At 48.1% G+C, this 16,943-nt stretch overlaps 1 protein-coding gene and 1 long non-coding RNA gene across 2 annotated transcripts; both read right to left on the reverse strand.

The window, feature by feature from the left end:
• Positions 1–482: 482 nt before the first annotated feature.
• On the reverse strand, positions 483–13,106 carry LOC147914842 (uncharacterized). The gene is made up of 2 exons (XR_015555017.1): positions 8,873–13,106; positions 483–901 (listed from the first exon to the last, which is right to left on the reverse strand). It is a non-coding gene; the product is annotated as an uncharacterized LOC147914842 (long non-coding RNA).
• Positions 933–7,592, reverse strand: TMEM121B (transmembrane protein 121B). Its single transcript, XM_087442977.1, has one exon. It carries the CDS (start codon positions 5,091–5,093, stop codon positions 3,351–3,353), a length of 1,743 nt encoding a protein of 580 aa, XP_087299103.1. The 5' UTR covers positions 5,094–7,592; the 3' UTR covers positions 933–3,350.
• Positions 13,107–16,943: the final 3,837 nt, after the last annotated feature.

Raw genomic sequence — 16,943 nt, forward strand, 5'->3', positions numbered from 1 at the left:
TCCCAGGCGCGCACCGATGCACCGCTTCTCCGGCCATGCTGAGGCCGCGTCCCACATACAGCAACTAGAAGGATGTGCAGCTATGACATACAACTATCTACTGGGGCTTTGGGGGCGAAAATAAATAAATAAAATTATAAAATAAATAAATAAAAATCAGTTTCTCAGTCTTTCCCCCTTTGGTAAGTTAGTTATCCTTAGAAGGAAATGGGAGTGAAAGCCCTGGGCGGCTGAGGAAACCATGCTCAGGCTGAGCGCCCATCTGAGTTAGCCCTGCCTACAGAAAGCCTGTGCAGACGCCCACCAGGTCAAGGCCAAAGCCACACTGTGTCTCTCACCAGCATGCTGACTGCCTAGAAGGAAATAGCCAAGGTGTACCCATACTGTTAATGCAAACCTGTAAAATGATGACAAATGCCACAGCCACATTTAAGAATTTAGTAAGGAAACCAGGACAGGAAAGATCTCAAACCACACAGGAAGCTTGTCACAAGTCTCAAGTTTTTTATTTTCAGAACAGAGTCTGGTTTTATTTTTAAAAAGAGAAGGGGGGGAAAAACGTGATAAATGCTAGTGAGGTGCCACTTCCTTTCCTCCAGGCTCTAACTGCCAGCCTGCTCTCTCCCACAGAAGCATAGGGACTCAGAACCAGGGCGTCCAGTCGGAACTGTCTTTGGAGAAGGTCTAGTCCAACCCCTTTCCAGAAGAGATGAGCAGTCAGAGGCCCAGATGAGGACGTGCCTTGTTTGCTCATATGTCAGGGGCAGGCAGTCTGGATTCTGAGCGCAGGGTTCTTTTCTGTGAACGGTACTGCTGGCATTGGCCTCAGGAGTCAGTACACCTCCTGGTTGTTAGACCCATGGAGAACATCTCCAGGTTGACCCCTGCACTACAGATGCCCCTAGAAAGCAAGAAAAATGAAGCTTTAGGGGGCATTTCTTGTTGTGAATGGGGCAAGGGAAGTAAGTAAAAGGACTCAAGAAAAACACACCAGAAGGAAGGGACTGACCCCTGAGCACAAAGAGCTTGCACCAAATATTTGAAAGAGGATGTCCAGGGGTAATTTGGGGGCCAGCAGACAGGGCCTGAACAGGCCTGGCCTCTGCCAGAATTGGCCTGGTGCCATCAGTCTCAATGTATCTAGGGAGGTGGCAGCGAACCAGAACCTATCACAGCCTCACACCAGAAACCCAACAGTACTGAGATTCCACAGTCAGTCACCCAGCAGGGAGAGCGCCATCCGAACAGTAGAGAGGGTGTGGGCAGGGGGCCAGCTGGGTGCTGGCCATGGCTCAGACACAAAGTCCTTCACAGTCACTGAGATTAGGTAGCAGAGAAACAGCAAAGCTGGAGAGAGGATATGGGAACAGAGGGAGCAGCTAGTGGGACCCACCCAGGGCCTGGCCCCAGAACTTCAAGCACATGGAATTCAAAGGGAGAGAAGAGGAGTCAGGAGAGAAGACAGAAAAAAAACAATTAGTTGCGAAATCCAACCAGCTAATACTGGACCTAGGAGGATGAGGGGCTGGGGGCACAGAGAGTGCATTGAGTGAACATTTTCCCCCATTACTCCCCACTCTGAGAGTAATGGGAGGCTCAGGAGAACTCCAGTCAAGCCATCAGCCCCTCTTGTGTCTCTGTCTACATGGATGTCTTCTGTCAACAAGTGCCCAAAGAAGTTGGGAGAGAAGGGCGCCAAGTGAAAAACTGTGGCCCAGAAAGCAAAAGTGATGTGTGACTCAAAGCTAGTGAGTGACAGTGTCCATGATATCTGGTCCTTTGTCCTAGTTTATCACACCACGCACAACTTCCCAAGCATGAGAATAGAGAAGGAAAACAAAACTTCTTACAATTTCACTCCACCCCATCCTATGACAAGGTAGAGGAAAGTGAGTATTTTCCGGCCTTGCTGCCAACTGTCCTCCTGCACTCTTACCTCCCCTAAAAATACTTATCCTGCCTCAAAGACTCCAAGACTGATGTCCCACATCAAGACTATAAGTGGGCAACACCTGGATGTCCCTTGTCATCAAACTCAACAAGAGGAATACCAGGGAGGAAGGCTGGGGAGAGTGGGGGGAGGAGGGTTTGCCCACCCTACTCCATGCAGCCTGCCTTTCCCTAGAGATTCTCTTAACCGGAGCAGAGAAGAAAGGTCACCACCACCCTTTCTGATCTACACCAAGCTTCTGAGAGAAAGGACAGATGGGGAATTGGGTTTCCTACTCTCTTGGGCCCATGGGAGGCTCACCTTCACATCTATCCGGGATCCCCACCAAAGCTGTTGTTCTGAGCCAAGATCTGACCCAGCCAGAAACAACCTTCAGGAAAGATAAGAGTTCTGGGTGCAGAGGGAGGGACAAAGGGAGGGAAAGCCAATGGCTGATACTCCACAGACCCTGTAATAACACTGGCACCAAACCCCAGCTGGATCTAGCAGCCAAGTTGAATGCAACTTCGGAGTATTTTGTCTTTATTTTTTGCAAGCAGCATCAGTGAATGATGCAACAAAAGTTGAAAGCACGGAGGTAGAATTGCTCACTCACCCAAGAAAGGGTGCAGTTTGGTCCTTAGAGTATGGACCCTCTCCTCCCCACAAGCTGAGAAGAGAGGAGTAGGATTGAGGAAGATCCTGGGTGAGCTTCTCCCTTGGAGGAGAGCAACTGGGCAGCTCCCAGGCACCCAGCTCTTTCTGGGAATTCATGGCCACAAATTCAGGTAGGAAAGAGGAGCGTGGTAGTATGTGTGGTGGGGAGGGCAGGGCCTCCCCAGATCTCCTACTGATTGCAAGGGGCCACAGGGTGGACACAGAAAACCACACACACACACACACACACACACACACACACAGACTTTGCATCTACCATCTGGAAGAAATCCAATAGGTCATGGGAACAGTGGATTCTGGGTCAATTTCAAGGCATGGGACAATGGCCACTCACCACAGCCTAAAAGAAGCTGGCACTTCCAAGGAAGGGGGAAGGCCCAAGGCCCAGAGCCCCCTGTCTGGGCACCCCCTTTCCTCCATTCTCACCCACAATGGATAGGAATTAGCGTGGAGGTGGGAATAACAAGAAGCAGAGGTGTCCAGCCCTTTGGAGGCTAGGATTAGGATAGGGCATGGAGAAGGGAGACTAGGGTAAGTGGACTTTCCTCCCTCACCATTAGCTACTTGGTCTCCCTCCAAGCAGTCTTGACTCAAGGGGTGCAGAAGGACACACCGGCCCTTAGCCCTATTAGCAGTTACCTCTTCCAAACACAGCCTGATCATATCTGGGTGAGGGAAGGTCTGAGGACAAGGGATCTGGGTCTCTCAACCCAAGATCCAGCCCCTCAAGCCCTTATCTCCCTCAATTCTGGGAGGCCACAGCCAGGGTGTTGACATAGCCATGGGCCCCTCCCTCATTCTCCGAGATGCAGTGGCCCAACTGCGAGCCTCCCTGAGGTGGCGGCGGCGGCGGTGGGGCAGAGGGCGGAGCGCCGTAGCCTCCTCTGGCCCGACGGGGGGAGGCCCTACTCCCTCGGTCCCAACAGCCCTCCAGGGCCTCCAGGCCGCGGCAGCCAAGGAAGAAGACGTTCTTGAGCATGAAGATGGAGAGGGGCTGCTGGTAGCTCACCACCAGGAGGCAGCGCAGCGCCAGCAAGGGTACGTCCACCAGGCAGCCGCCCAGCAGGCGCAGAAGGCGGCTGCAGCTGCCGGGACGCGAGGCCTGGCCCCAAGACGAAGTTGCCGCGGCGGCGTTGAGCTCGTAGAGCCAGAGCACGGGCGACGCGAGGGTGAGGAAGTACACGGCGATGAGCAGGTAGCGCAGGTGCGCGGGTAGCGGCACGCGGCCCTCCAGCATCAGCTCCACCAGGGTGAAGCTGTCTAGCAGGTCCAGACACGTGCCCAGGAAGCAGCCGGCGGCGCGGTGCTGCTGGGGCTGCAGGAGCAGGGGTCCCGCCGAGCCAGGGGGGGCGCCCGCCTCGCTGATGGCCCGCACCAGGCTGTAGAGCAGGGGCACGGACAGCGCCATGGTGAGGCGGAAGCCCATGGTGCCGAAGGGAGCGCGTAGCTCGATGAGGTCCAGAATGGACGTGCCCAGGATGAGCACCACCTTGGGCGTGAAGGCGATGGAATAGATGAGCCAGGCCAGGTAGGCGAAGGCAAACTCGCCCGCCGCCCCAGCAGCCCCCGGGCCGCCCCCCGGGCCCCCCGCGCCCCCGCGGCCGCCGCGCGCCTTGGCCCCGGCCGCAGCCCCCGCGGAGGCGACCGAGGGGGCGGGCAGGTGCAGGGGCGGCGCCGCGTGGTGGTGGTGCTGGTGGTGGTTGTGCGCGCCGCTCGCCGCGCCGCCCCGACGGCCCCGGCTGTTCTTGGCGAAGAAGATGGCCCAGCCCGCCACCACCACCAGGTCCGTGGCGATCCAGGAGCACCAGTACAGGTCGGTGACGGCGATGAGGTACAGGTCCAGCAGACCGCCCTGCGCCAGCAGCAGCACCACGGACAGCGCCTGGTAGCCCCAGCGGCACCCCGGGCCGGGGACACAGCCGCCGTGCCGACCCCGGCGGCCCGGGCGGCCGCAGCAACAGCAACACGAACAGCAGGAGGTGCCGCTGCCGGGGCTGGGGCCGCCGGCGCCCCCAGCCGAGCGGCCCCCTGGGCCCCCGACGGCCCCGGCCGCAGCGCCCCCGCCGAAGTCCGCGGCTGTCATGCTGCAGGAGGAGGTGGGCGTGGAGGTGGAGGAGGAGGTGGCGGCTGAGGAGGAGAAGGCGGCGGGCGCGGGGTTGGCGGCGGGGGCGCCCCCCTGAGCCGGGGGCCCCGCGAGCCCGGCGGCGGCGGCCGGCACCAGCGGCTTGCTGATGCTGATGCTCTCGTCGTCGTCCTCTCTCTCCGCGCCGGTGCTGCTGCTGGGGGAGCCGCCGCCCCCGCCGCGTCTGCCGCCGCCTCCCCCCCGGCTGGTGCTGGTGCTGGTGCTGCTGTCGCCGGAGCCTCTCCGGCCGCGGGAGGACCCCCCCCGGAGGAAGAGGGGCTGCAGCCGGGCGGCGGCGGGGGGTGGCGGGAAGGAGCCGGACGAGGTCGAGACCGAGCGGGGGTTGCCGAGCGCTGGGTGCATTGTCCTCCGAGGGGCTCCGGGGGGCTGCCCAGCTGCTCCCTCCCGGCCAATCCCGGGCTGGCGAGGCGGCCGAAGGGAGCAGGGCCAGCCGCCGCCTCCTCCCCGGCGGCTGGGACTCGTACCCGGGCCGGGCAGCAGCGGGATCCGGACTGGAGCCGCCGGACCGGGCGAGCCAAGCCCCGGGTGGCTGCGAGCGGGTAGGCGAGGGGCTGAACCCGCCGCGGTGACGGCGGGCGCGGCGGGGGCGGGGAGCGAGCCCGGGCGGAGGGAAAAGGAAGGCTGGCGGCGGGGAAACCAGGACTGGATTCAAGGGGGAGAGGAGGAGGTGAGACCAGAGAAGGAGAAAGCCCGGCTCGCTGGATCAGCAGAAAGAAAAGGCGGAGGGGGATGCTGAGGCAGGAAAGTTGGGGCAGGGAGCCCTGTGGGCCTGGAGGATGACAGGGGAGAAGGATGCAGCGTCAGAACCAGGAGGGACGCTGGGTGGCAGGTGGGGGCGTGGGCGCTGGGGGGACCTAAACGGAGCATAGGATTCCTAGAGAGGCCGCTCCGAGGTCCCACCAGCTGAACCGCTGGAGCGTTAGTGACTGGATGGCCTTGGTCTCAGTGTGGACCTGCCTCGGAAAACCGGGCTCAAGTGACAGGTTCAGGCCTCTGCTCCTGGTCTGCACAGCTTCTTTGCAGGCAGCAGGGCAGCTCTGGCCTCTACGCTCTGTTCAGTGCCCTTTCTCCTGGGCCGTCCTGCCTCTCCTTAAGGCACTTCAAAACTAATTGGAAGAGTCAGGCCATACCAATGAAAGGACCAGGAACAGCAGCCCCAGACATAGATTTCTACATATTCATGTGCCTGCACTGGGTTCAGTGAGCCACCATCTGGGAGGTCCCCATTTCCAGTGAATTCCAGCTTGTGTGATCTCAGAATATAACTGCTCGGGAAGAGAGGACAGGTGAAAGAATTGTTCATGTGGCCCCAGCCAAGCAGGGCTTTGGTATTCTCCAAAAGGTTTTCAAAGCGGGAATTGGAAATAGTAGGAAGATGTATCTAGAAGAGAGGAAAATAAAGGGACATTTAAAGGTAGGGATACCTTGATAAAAACAAAGCCTCAGAGGGGGTAATGGTGAATGTTACAGCCAGCTGCGGGGGACAGAAGGCACAGGGGCCCTGCATCTACAAGTCAGAGCTCACCCTGACTCGCCCCCATGACCGGGGCTGGAGATCGCACAGCAACTCAGGAAGACAGCAGGTGGAGTGATGTCTTTGGGGCTTTAGGGGAGAAACAGTGACTGGGGCAGTTGAGGCTCATATATAGTGCAAACATCCAGCCACATCACAGCAAGGCTGGAAGCTTGCCTGCCCCCTCCTCCTTCTTCACACATGCCAGGCTGCAAGTTCCCTGCCTTAACTTCACACTGGTAAAGCTGCTGCCACCAGGGCTCCCCTTCCTAGGGAACAGCACGCAGCACGAGGAAGGGGGCAGGGAACCACGGCACTCGGTTGCCCAGGCCTTGCCCCTAGATCTGCCTCTTGAATAAGAGTCAGTTTGAGCCAAACCTGCTTTCTCCAGTCTCTTGGAGGTCAGTCTGTACAATGAATCCATGGTAGATGTGGGAGTTAGAATCATTTCCACCTGCCCCTGGCACACACAACCTTTGAGAAGTTCTATGTCCAATCGTCCTGCAAGGCAGAGTGGGTATGATGGGGAGAGCTTGAGCTCTGGGGTTGGTGGTCTCAGCTCTGCCACTTCATTTGTGTAGTCTTGGACTGGTTATTTCACCCCTTGAGCCTCAGATTATCCAACTGTAAAAAGGGACCAATGTCCATTTTAACAAGCTGTTGTGTTAAGAGAGGTCGTGTGTCCAAAGCATTTAGCCCAGTGCCTGGAAGTTAAAGGTAGCAGGCGTTATCAGCATAATTCCATTGAACTCATGTCTTAACTTCCCAGAGAACATTTACTCATAGCCCAGGCCACTAATGACTGTTTTCTGGGCTGGATTCCTTCCTGAAGCCACATTCAGAGATCTGCTCCCCGACAGCTTTGCACTTCAGTAAGTGCCAGGGAGCAAAACTGCTCTCATTAGGAGCAGTGGTTCTTGGAGCTGGTCTTCACAGGCTTCACAGTGTGAGAGATTCAGCTGTGCCAGCTAGTGCCAAGGCCCACCCACATGGGGCAAGGTGAGGAATAAATGGCGGATGCAGCCTGTACTCATGGGTGAGCATCACAGCAGGTCTGGCAGACATCAGGGCTGAGCCAGTCCAGGTTGAAAAGCGGATTGGGGAGCTGCCAGCTGCTAATGGGAGTGATTACAGCAAGTCTCCCAGCTTTCCCCCAGGGAGAGCACCAGCCAACAGCTAACCTGAAAGCTGGCCCAAGACTTCTGCTCAAGCGAAGGAAGCCGTCGAAGAAGCAGAAGCAGCTGATGAAGGCAAAGAACTGGGCTCCTGAAAGAACACTGACGAACGGGCCCCCACTCGCCACCCCCACGCTGCACTCCCCTACTCACACATGCTCCCCTCCTGCTCTCACCCGTCAGGCCTGACCCTCATCCCACAGGTGCCTCCGTGAGGACAGACGCCCCCCTGATAACTTGGATTGTGACAGCCCTTGGAAGTGACCCTTTGTATTTCTGGGAAATGTGCTGTCAATCGGTCAGATTGACATTTCTGTATAAGATTCTTTAGCCCAATTTCTTTCAGGTCTGAGGCCCTGAATCAAAAGACCACGGACAATAAGGATGAGAAATCAGGGTACACGACAGAATAAGTTGGTGGTCTGAGTATTGGCGGGATCTCCTCTTTGCACTGGGTTTTTTCTAATCTTCTGTGTACGCACACACACAGCCTTTGCTTCAGCCTGGAAAGGGCTTGATGAAGATGTGACAAGAATGAGAAGGAAGGCGAAAAGACTCCCTCATATATAAAGTGAGTACAAACATCCCACAAGGATCTAGAAAAGGGAAGACAGTCTCCAAGCACCTCATGAACACTTAGAATCTATGCTAGATATCTTAGATACAATACCTGGAAACTGAGACAGAGAGGTAAAGCAACTTACTCCAAGTCACTCAGCTAGTTAAGGGCAGCATTTGGGTTAGATCTAAACTTCTGACTCTCAGCCCAGTGCTCTCACCTGCCTACCACTCTCCTTCTCACAAGCCTAGGATGGCAGTAGCTCATAGGCATCCCGGGAGACATGGACAAACTAAACAGCTTTCAACCCAAAAAATATTTCCCTAAGCACCTGTTAAATGCTGGGCTCTGGGTAAGGCTCATCTGGAGACCTAATATTCTTGTCCTCCTGGAACAGAAAGGCTAATGCTCACTGCCTTCCTGCAGCACAGTAGCTGGACTAGGAGGAAGGGAGAGAGGTCCCTAGTCAGCTCAGCAGCAAAGAAAAGCTCAGGGAGGCACGGCCAGCCTGTGCTAGTACTGAACTAGGGCCCAATTCCCTACTGATCCAGTCTCTGTTTACTATTACTGCCCTCTTTCACCTGCACAGCAAGAACAAAGAACAGGTCCAAAGGGAACACACGGGGGTGGCAGGGGGGCGGGAAGCCTCACAGGTGCTCCCTGTGAAAAGACACAAGCAGGGCCCTCTGGTTCCCAATTACACGGTCGCCATCCTGACTCTCAGAAAATGGAAGGGAAGTTGGCAGGAACTGTGACTGAAAGCAGGATGGGTCGCAAAGCGTTGGCTTATTAGGAACTTGAAGCGTCAAAACTGCTGTGAGAGCTCTCTGAAGACAGACACTCCAACGACCCTGACTCAGAGCTCCTCTCGTACCTGGAGCCAGGCTGTGCCTGGAGCTGCCGAGGATGTCTCACGGTGATGCTGCTACCCTCCTGGGTAAAGGAGAAGGCCCAGCATCAGCACCTCTGTGTGTCAGTCCCTGGGCTAGGTGCTGGGGTTCCAGAGACTGAGAAGCAGCAAGTCCTTTCCTAGGAGTCCAGACTGGGAGGGAGACAGACAAGTAAACAGCAAAGCACAATAAAGTATTATGAAGGTTACGATCAAATTCTATACAGGGTCCAGAAGACGTACAAAAGAGAACCAGTAAAGCCTGCAGAGAAGATGGGACATGAGAGCTATTGTGAAAGATAAGCCAACGTTGGTCAGCAGATAGGAGGTAGAGTCAGGTCAGGAGAACGTGGCAGGGTAAAAGGAGCAAGATGGACAAAGGACCTAAGGTATGAAATAGCAGGGCACTTTTGAGGAATTACAAATATTTGGCACTACTTGAATATGAAGTACAAGGAGAAGGTGCAGTGAAAGATAAGGCTGAGGAAATAGGCAGGGGCTGGGTTATAGAGGACCTCAAGTGGTAGGCTGAGCTTGGGCTGCATTCTGAGAGAAGAGGGAACTCTTGAAAGCAGAAATGTAACATGAATAGATCTGCATTGTAGAAAAATCGTTTTGCAGTAGAGATGATGGATTGGAGGGGAAAGAAAATGGAAGCAGAGACTATGTTCCACTTCTGGCAATATTGTGAACTAAATAATATAAAACCTCCCTAGCTTACAATAAACACTGGATAAAATTTAACATCCTTTTAAATGCACAGATAAATTAAAGATAAATTCTTGGGGCCATAAACAAAGAGAAAACTAAAAACCAGAATTGTAAGTGAGGTAAATGATGCTGTGAGTACCTTCAGATGTAGTCTGTCTCAGTAAGGAATGCTGTTTAATATGGTGGGGACCAGCCACAAGCAGCTATCTAAATTTAAATTTACTTAAATTAATATTAATTGAAATAAATTAAAATTTAAAATCCAGTTCCTCAGTCACACTAGCCACATTTCAGGTGTTCAAAAGCCCCATGTGACTAGTGGCTACCATAGTCACATGGGACAGCAAGATAGAGAACCATTCCATCACTGTGGCAAGTTCTATTGGACAGCACTGATGGGGACTTGGACTTAATAGCCAAACAGAGACAGGAGACCTGGCATTCAACCCAAATGAGGCAAGTAGACAGAGTTGAGCTTCCTACATAAAACCAGGACCCTCAATGAAAGGATGGACTACAAAAACAAATCTACCACCCAGACAAGGAGACTACATGGAAATAAATGAGCATTGGCCTAGGCGGAAGTGAAATAAAAATCTCTCCTGGGAATTCATAACCATGGGCCTATACCACATATAGATTTGGGATTTGAACAATCTTATGCTGAGAAATTAACATAATATTCATTGTAGGCTGGTAATAACCATGGGATGCCTAGCAATAGCAAATATAAAACAATTCTGGAGGGACACACCTTCAACCCAGGCCTTATAGGAGTCCCATAGATAAAACACCAGTAAAATGTGAGCTCACAATCCCAAATTACAAAACACACAAGGAAATAATCCATCATGAATAAAAGCCAGCAGATGAAACACACAGCAAAGTTAACCCTCCCAAGAACTTCAGATGATGAAGGCTATAATATCAATAGGTTTACAATGATCAAGAACATAAAAAAGAATAAAATATTATGGAAAAGAATAGTATAGAAAAAGAAAAGAATAAGGCAGGGAAAAATATATCCAAGAATGGCAGTGTGTGGATCTCTGTGAATTTTCTCCCCAGTGAAACAACCATAACTGATGGAAACTATAAAAAACAACTATTTAAAATTTCTGGAAATTGTCTTAGGGCATCCAGCAAGTGAAAAAACATTTACTCAAGAAAATCTACCAGGGCCGGCCCTGTGGCTTGGTGGTTAAGTGCGCGCGCTGCGATGCTGGCGGCCCGGGTTCGGATCCCGGGTGCGCAGCGAGGCACCACTTCTCTGTCCAGCCTGAGGCCGCGTCCCACATACAGCAACTAGAAGGATGTGCAGCTGTGACATAACAACTATCTACTGGGGCTTTGGGGGCAAAAAATAAATAAAATCTTTAAAAAAAAAAAAAAAAAAAAGAAAATCTACCACATCTCAATAAGAACAGTGAGAGTCTGTGGCATTTAAGCCACAACCTGCTCCCTCTCCTCCCCCAACTCAATGTCACAGAAACTCTACGCCAGGTGAGTGTGGCCAAGAAGAAGGGGCTCCCTTTCCCCCCATCTCGCAGTCTAGGACTGTAGTTTCTCCCCAGGAGGGGCTGGTCACTGGCATTTCTAATCTTCCCCCCACTACCACCCCACCTTCGTGTGCAGAAACTATTCCAAGAAAGCATAGCTAAGAGGTCTGAGGCTCCCTACTTCCACCCAGTCCCTACTTGTAGAGTGGAAGCTCTAATGAAGGCATGGCAGGCCAAAAATACTGGGCCCGATCACCTTGTCCCAGCTAACTTGTAGGATAGAGGTTCCATGCAGGGAGACACAAGCTGAGAAGACAAGGGGCTACTGCCCTCTTTTCCCATCCCCTTCCAACTCATAGAAAAGGTATATCACACCAAGAGATATGGGTCACTGTACCCAGCCCCAGAGCAGTGGCACAGAGGTTCTGCTCTGGGTGCAGAAACAGAGAGCTCTGTAGCTCAACCTAAGGAGACTGACTTTATTTGGAACAGAATGTGAAGTTCAAGCCTAAGGGCACTGTTGAAAACTATGGAGATCTTGATGACAAGTAATTTAGAGGAAGCTGGTAGTTCCATGATTAAACTTCCAACTAGAAGTTTAACAGAGAGAAGCAAGGAAAGAGACAGCTACAAAGAACCCACCTGGGGTCAGAGCAAGCTTCAAAGACTGGTCTTAAGAACTACTCCTGCAAAGGGGCCTAACTTTATTGAACCAGATGTGGAACAATTTATGCCCCAGAACATTATCAAAAATAACAGAATAATCAGCTAGCAATTAATGGAGGTTAACAGCTGGGTATGACACCAATAGAGGCAGACCAGCCAGAAGCTTAACAAGAAAATCAGGAAAAAAGGAAGTCACTGAGAACCCAGCTAAAACTGCAGCCATCCTGGGGGGAAGGGAGACTGTGTGCATGTCCAAGGCTACATCCTCTGAGAAGTGACATCAGAGGCTTCATACTATAGGAAAAATAGCCTTCACTGAATTCGTCCGGCCATATCACTAAAGAACAACAACAAAAAAGCAAACACCAAAAACAAAAATTCCTGGGGTGGCGATGAGGGATCATGATCAGTTTCCAGAGTTGCTATAATATATTATCTTAAATATCCAGTTTTCAACAAAAAATTATAAGACATATAAAAAAATAGGAAAGTGTGACCCATAGACAGGGAAAGAAAGCCAGACAACAGAAGCTGCCTTTGAGGGGCCCAGATATTAGATTTAGCAGACAAAGACTTCAAAGCAGCTATTATAAATATGTTCAAAGAACTAAAGGAAACTGTGCTTAAAAAATTAAAGGAAAGCATGATGATGATGTCCCATCAAATAGAGAATATCTATAAAGAGATAGAAATTATAATAATAATAATAAACCAAATGGGAGCCAGCCCTGATGACCTAGTGGTTAAAGTTCAGCACTCTCTGCTTTGGTGATTCAGGTTTGGTTCCCTGGCACAGAACCACACCACTTGTCTGTCAGTAGCCATGCTGTGGCAGCAGCTCACATAGAAGAACTAGAGGACTTAAAACTAGAATATACAACCATGTACAGGGGTTTTGTGGAGAAAAAAAAATTTTGTCTTAATCAAAAGCAATTGCATAAAACCATATGATTATAATTGTATTGTTGGGATTTTAACATACAGCAATATATTTGACAATAACAGCACAAAGGAGGTGGGTGGGAGCAAAGCTGTATGAAAGCAAGGATCTGACATAAGATGGTAATTTGAATCCTCAAAAATTAAAAGAACCAGAAATGGTAAATAAGAAGTTTAATGTGACAAACTTTATAAATACATACTTTCTCTCCCTTCTACTCTCAGCTTCTTTAAAAGACATAAAATTATATGTAATAATTATAACAATGTATTGTTGGGTTTGTAACATATATAGAAATTAATATGTGTAAGAATAATAGCACTAAAAAGGGAAAAAGGGAATAGAATTATATAGAAGTATAGTTTCTATATCTCACTTGAATTAAATTGATGTAAATCTGAAGCAGATTCTTATAAGCTAAGATTAGAAGCCCTAGAGCAACCACTAAGAAAAAAACTCAAAAATAGTTTAAAAATTGTTAAAGGAATTAAATGTCACACTGGAAAAACTTACTTAATACAAAAAAGGAAAATTAAATAAAAGAACTTCAGATTTCAAATATATAGTCATTTAAAAAAATGTAATAGATTACAGAGCAAAGTAGACACAACTGAAGAGAATTAGTAAATTTAATAATCTATCTGAAGAACTTCTCTAGAATGCAATACAGAGAGCTAGAGATTGGAACATATAAAAGAGAGATGAAAAGACATGGTGGATGAATTGGGAAGATCCAATATATGCCCAATAGAAGTTTCAGAAGGAGAAACTAGAAAGAATGGGGAAAAGACAATAAAGAAATTTTGGCTGATAATTTTCCAAAATTGGCGAAAGAACTTCTCCAATCCACAGATTTAGGAACTGCAATGAATCCTAAACAGTATGAATAAAAATAAACATGTTCCTAGGCCCTTTGCTGTGAAACTGCAGAACATCTAAACAAGGAAAAGATCTTAAGAGAAACCAGCAGTAAAAACAAATTAGAAAGAACAGTTAGATTGACAGCAGACTTCTCATCAGAAATAATAGAAGCCAGAATGCAATGGATGGCTAAAAAAAAAAAAAAAAAAAAAAAAGCTAAATATACCAGTAACCACAATAAATGTCCTGTTACATAACAGAGATTATCCATTAGATTTTTAAAAAATTTCCAGCTATATGCTTTTACAAGAAATATCCCTAAAATATAAAGACATTGAAAGTAAAAGTCTTAAGAAAAAAAATATATGTATACATATATTTTTTAACGTATTTATATAAATAAATGAGGAAAATATTAACTAAAATAAAGCTGGCCTGGCTATATTAATTGTAGAAAAAAATAAACTTCATGCCCAAGAAAATTATTAGGGATAAAGAATTTCACCATATAATGATAAAAGAGAGAGTATAGCATAGTAGTTAAGGGCACACACTCTAGAGCCAGACTACCTGGGTTCAAATCCTGATTCCACCACTTAGAAGCTGGGTGACCTTGGGCAAGTTACTTAATATCTCTGTCCTCAATTTTCTCATCTGTAAAATGGGGATAATAGTACCTACTTCATAGAGCTGTTATGAGGGGCAAATGGATTCATATATTAAGAGCACTTAGAAAATGCTTGGCACATGGTCCCATATAAGTATTTGCTGCTATAAAAGGACCAAGTTCCAGGAAGACACCATAATTATGAATTCGTATGTACACAATAACATAGCCTCAAAATATATAAAGCAAAATGGATAATATTATAATGAGACATTGGCAAATACCTAATTATAATGGGGGATGTAAACACGTCTCTCAGTAATTGACAGATCAAACAGATAAAAGACTGGTAAATATATATATATAAGTTTAACCACATCATTAACAAGCTTGATCTAATGGCTGAATATAGAACTCTGTACCCCCCAAAATTAGACACTACACATAGTTTACAAATATATGTGCAATATTTACAAAACCTGACCATGTACAGACCGTATTCCTTGACCTCAAAGCAATTAGATTAGAACACACTAACAGAAAGATAACCAACCACTCCCCAAACATTTGGAAATTTTAAAACATCTTCCAAATAACTCATGCAAAAAGTAGAAAATATTTAGAACCAAATGATCATGACAATACCACTTGTCAAAATGAATGGGATACAGCCAAAGCAAAACTTAGAGGAAAATTTATAGCCTTAAGTGTTTATGTTACAAAAGCAGAAAGACAAAAAAGTTAATAAACTAAGCACCCAAATTAATAAGTTGGAGAAAGAACAACAGAGTAAATGCAATGAAAACATACAAAAGGAAATATTAAAGATAAGAACAGAAATAATAAAAATTGACATATAAATACACAAATATCTGGCATGATTTATTAAGGAAAAAAGGGAGAAAGCATAAATAATCAATATTAAGAATGAAAAGAGATTAACTTCAGAAACAATAGCGATTTTTAACGATAAGAATTTATGAACAATGTTACACCAATGTATTTGAAAACTTAGAGAAAAACAGAACATTCCCTAGAAAAATATGGCTTTCCTAAACAGTCAGAAGTAGAAAAATATGAATATACATATAACTATTAAAGAAATTGAATCAGTAATTAAAAGTCTCCCCAACAAAATTTACCAGGTTCAGATGGTTTTGTGTGTTCCACCAATATTCAAGGAACTGATAATCTGATTTTAAACAAACTGTTCCAGAAAATAGGAAAAGATGAAGTGAGTCACCATTTATTTTATGAGGCTAATATAAGTGATATTAAAACCAGACAAAGTCATAGAAAAAAGTTAAAATATATAAGCCAATCTCATTTATGAACATAGATAAAGAGCTCCTAAACAAAATACTAGCTAGTAGCTGCCAACAAAATGCAACATAACCAATTAGGTTTTATCACAGGAATGAAAGGCAGAGTTAAAGATGAAAAAAAATCTGTTAAGGTAATTTACCACATTAACAGGTTAAAAGAGAAAACATTTATGATCAACTCAATAAATATAGAGAAACAACTTTCAACATTTATTCATGAATTTAAACAAAAACTAAGCAAAACAGAATTTCTTTATCCTAGTAAACAGTAATATGGCAACAGAGAGAGGCTAGATGCCGACTGATCCCGTTTCCTTTTTCCAGGTACAGAGGAAGACCACAATTCCCATCCTCTTGGGAGTTGCACTGGGACCATGTGCCTGGCCAATGGATATGGACAGAAGTGATATACACCACTATCAGGACTGGCCATAAATCCCTTCAGTCACCCATCCTCTCTCGTCTTCCGCCAAGACTTAGAAACCATGTGTTGAAGATGACACATCACAAAATGGAAGATGCCTGGATCCCTGAGTCCTGGCTGGAGAGAAAAGGCCAAGAACAGCCACCTAGCCCCTATCAGACTATGAAATAGGCAAGAAATAAATATTTATTTTGTTAAGCCACATTTTCATATATTTCATCTATGTATTTCTGAGTGCTGTTTTGTCCCATACGTTTGTATCCCTGCCCCTGCCAATAGAACACTGTCTTAATTACTGTAACTTTATAAAAATGTTTGAAATCTGATAGGGCCAAGTTCAGGGTCAAGACAGTGACGAACTCCTCCAAGACAAAAGCAGTTTCTCTTTTCTTACCCCGGGGCTTAGGAGATGCTCAACAGTCTTTGGATGAGTGAAGAAATGAAGCCAAAAGAGGAAGTTAGAAAGACCAAAGGAAAAAGCAGACAAAAAGGGACACACCCTCCCCTCTCCAGAGAGGTCCCGGGAATGCTAAGGCTGCTCTGGTAGAATGTAAGCCAGAAGGCTCAAGTCAGAGTGGGAGGAGGGGCAGGAAGAGTTTCAAGCTAAACCCCTCTTCTCTGCCTCCCAAAAAAGAGAAAATGACATAAGGCTTTTGGAACCAAGAGCTGGAGGAGCCTGGAAGGCAACGCTGAAGCTCTCTCAGCTTCCCAGTAGTTCACACCCTGAGACAATCCTCCCACCTCCAACCCCCGGAGAAGCTGCCAAGAGCCCCAGGCAGAGAAACAGGCGTCCTGGCATGGCCAGCCTCAGCAGCACCACGCAGCACTGGGGAACTGACAGAGTGATTAGAAAAAAACACAACTATTATAGCTGTGATATTTTAAAATTCCACCCTCAAGGCAGCATCCGGTTGCTACAGCAACCCTAGCTCTGCTGCAATCCTGATTACCAGCTTGCTCACTGCACCTCCTCGGGTAGCCGAGAGGTGTCCTCAGGAGGCCAGAAGCTGCTGCCCCGGAGGG

Source organism: Ceratotherium simum, chromosome 17 (genome assembly GCF_057802395.1).
Source record: "Ceratotherium simum simum isolate JZ-2026a chromosome 17, ASM5780239v1, whole genome shotgun sequence".
Taxonomy (NCBI): domain Eukaryota; kingdom Metazoa; phylum Chordata; class Mammalia; order Perissodactyla; family Rhinocerotidae; genus Ceratotherium; species Ceratotherium simum.